This window comes from Austrofundulus limnaeus, unplaced genomic scaffold (genome assembly GCF_001266775.1).
Source record: "Austrofundulus limnaeus strain Quisiro unplaced genomic scaffold, Austrofundulus_limnaeus-1.0 Scaffold141, whole genome shotgun sequence".
Lineage (NCBI taxonomy): Eukaryota > Metazoa > Chordata > Actinopteri > Cyprinodontiformes > Rivulidae > Austrofundulus > Austrofundulus limnaeus.
This window is the reverse complement of record NW_013952543.1, coordinates 717310-718997: the sequence shown is the minus strand read 5'-3', so window position 1 is coordinate 718997 and position 1688 is coordinate 717310. Positions and strand designations below refer to the sequence as shown.

At 40.4% G+C, this 1688-nt stretch overlaps 1 protein-coding gene across 1 annotated transcript in view; it reads right to left on the bottom strand.

Moving 5' to 3' along the window:
- Positions 1-39: 39 nt before the first annotated feature.
- Positions 40-1688, bottom strand: part of coq10a (coenzyme Q10A) — a 12496-nt gene continuing 10847 nt past the window's right edge. Inside the window, exon 5 of the mRNA XM_014016245.1 lies at positions 40-1206. Coding sequence (XP_013871699.1) covers positions 1039-1206 — 168 coding nt within the window. The 3' untranslated portion in view covers positions 40-1038. The remainder of the gene's footprint in view (positions 1207-1688) is intronic.

Here is a 1688-nt window from a genome sequence, read left to right as displayed (position 1 = left end):
AAAAAAAAAAAAAACACAATCAATTGAGATCACATGAAATGACTTTTTCATCTTTTTTATCTTCAGCTTCACAAATCTGAAAAATAAAATATCAAATATAAAGTCAGTTTTCTGAAACAGTGTGACAATTTTATTTCTTTTTTCCCCCTCCTGATTCCAAGTATTTTCAGTCCACTCCAGCAATTCCAACAATTTAATTCAGATATTTTGTGCAAAGTCTCCCCCACCTAAGTTGACAGTTTTTAAGGGTGGGTTATAAAATAAGGCGTTATTAAAAGTGTCAGGCAAAGTCTCAAAAATACAATCCTTACAGCACAGCAGCTGACTTAAAGCTACATTTCTCAATCCATGTTCAAGTGAGACCGCAGTTAGCTTAAGATTTACTTTTATCCCTTTGAAAAAAAAAAACACTTCCTAATACTGTCACAGTGACCACAAACAACATCCCAAACATGGCACCTTTAATAAGCCCAAATAAAACTAAACTCTCCTTATACTCACTGTTAAATAAATTAAAAATATTGAAGAACTTCGCTGCAGTAGCTCTACATTTAGACGTACGATATATTAAAATTTCCATTTGAAGCAGGAACAAATGGTAAAAGGCAAAGAAAATGTGCTTTTGTGTGATCGTCTGAGTGCAGGGCTGTTTACAAGCTGATGTGTGAGCGAGACCAGAACAGTGTCCTCAGGTCCCAGCGACTAGAAAACCTGAGAACAGAGAGCCTCCATATGTGTAAAAAAAATCTAATGATGTTTAAAATAATCAGTGTTGCACACGGGTTACCGTTTTGTTTACATAAATACAGCCCTGAACTGCCATGGAGCGCGAGGAACAAGAACTAAACGGGAGGTAGACTGACTTAACGTGAGGAKAAGCGGGAATCTGAACACTGGGAGCTCCAGGTCCCTGGGATCTCTTAGCAGAGAGGAGTCGATGTGGTGGGCGGGGCTGACTAAGCTGCATCATGCAGGTCTGAGTGTGTGAAGCGGACAGAAGTTGGTTTAAGGCCAGATGACGGGCTGCGGTCGCCGGGATCACGTCTGATGCACCTCGTGAAACATCAGCTCTCGTGGAATTCGAGTCTCTGGGCCGTACAGCTTGGAGGCTCGCCGCTCGAACGCGGCGACGTTCTGCTTTACGACTTCGTCGAAGAACATGGTGGCTAGCTGGGAGTGGAGCAAGGAGCGGAACTCAAAGGATATCTGTAGGAAACATAAACAGTGTTTTTCCTTTTAGGAGGGGCTGAAGAAAGAGGACATAAAATATGACATCAGAAAAATAATACTACAGAACAAGACAGTGAAGAAGACATTTGCCAAAAGGTAAACCAGAGAATTTAAAGAATGATTTTAGTTTATTTTGAAGTCCCAATCTTCTGACAGTCAGCTGCGAAGCAATGATCTAATAAACCCTGGGAGATTTCTAATTTCTAAGAGTCGTAAATATGAACAAAGAAATCAATATATCACATGTGAGAATCACCCARGTGGAGCAGCAGGCAGCTATTTAAGCGCCTGAGGAGCAGCTGGGGTTTGGATGTCTTGCTCAAAGACATCACGACATGTGGGCATGGTGGGGAGTTGAACCTGTGACCACGATTAGTTGTAACTTTAAACTTTATTTGATAAACATTTATTTTAACGGTAAAATAAAGACTGTAAAAATACTGTAGAGTGTTTAGTTT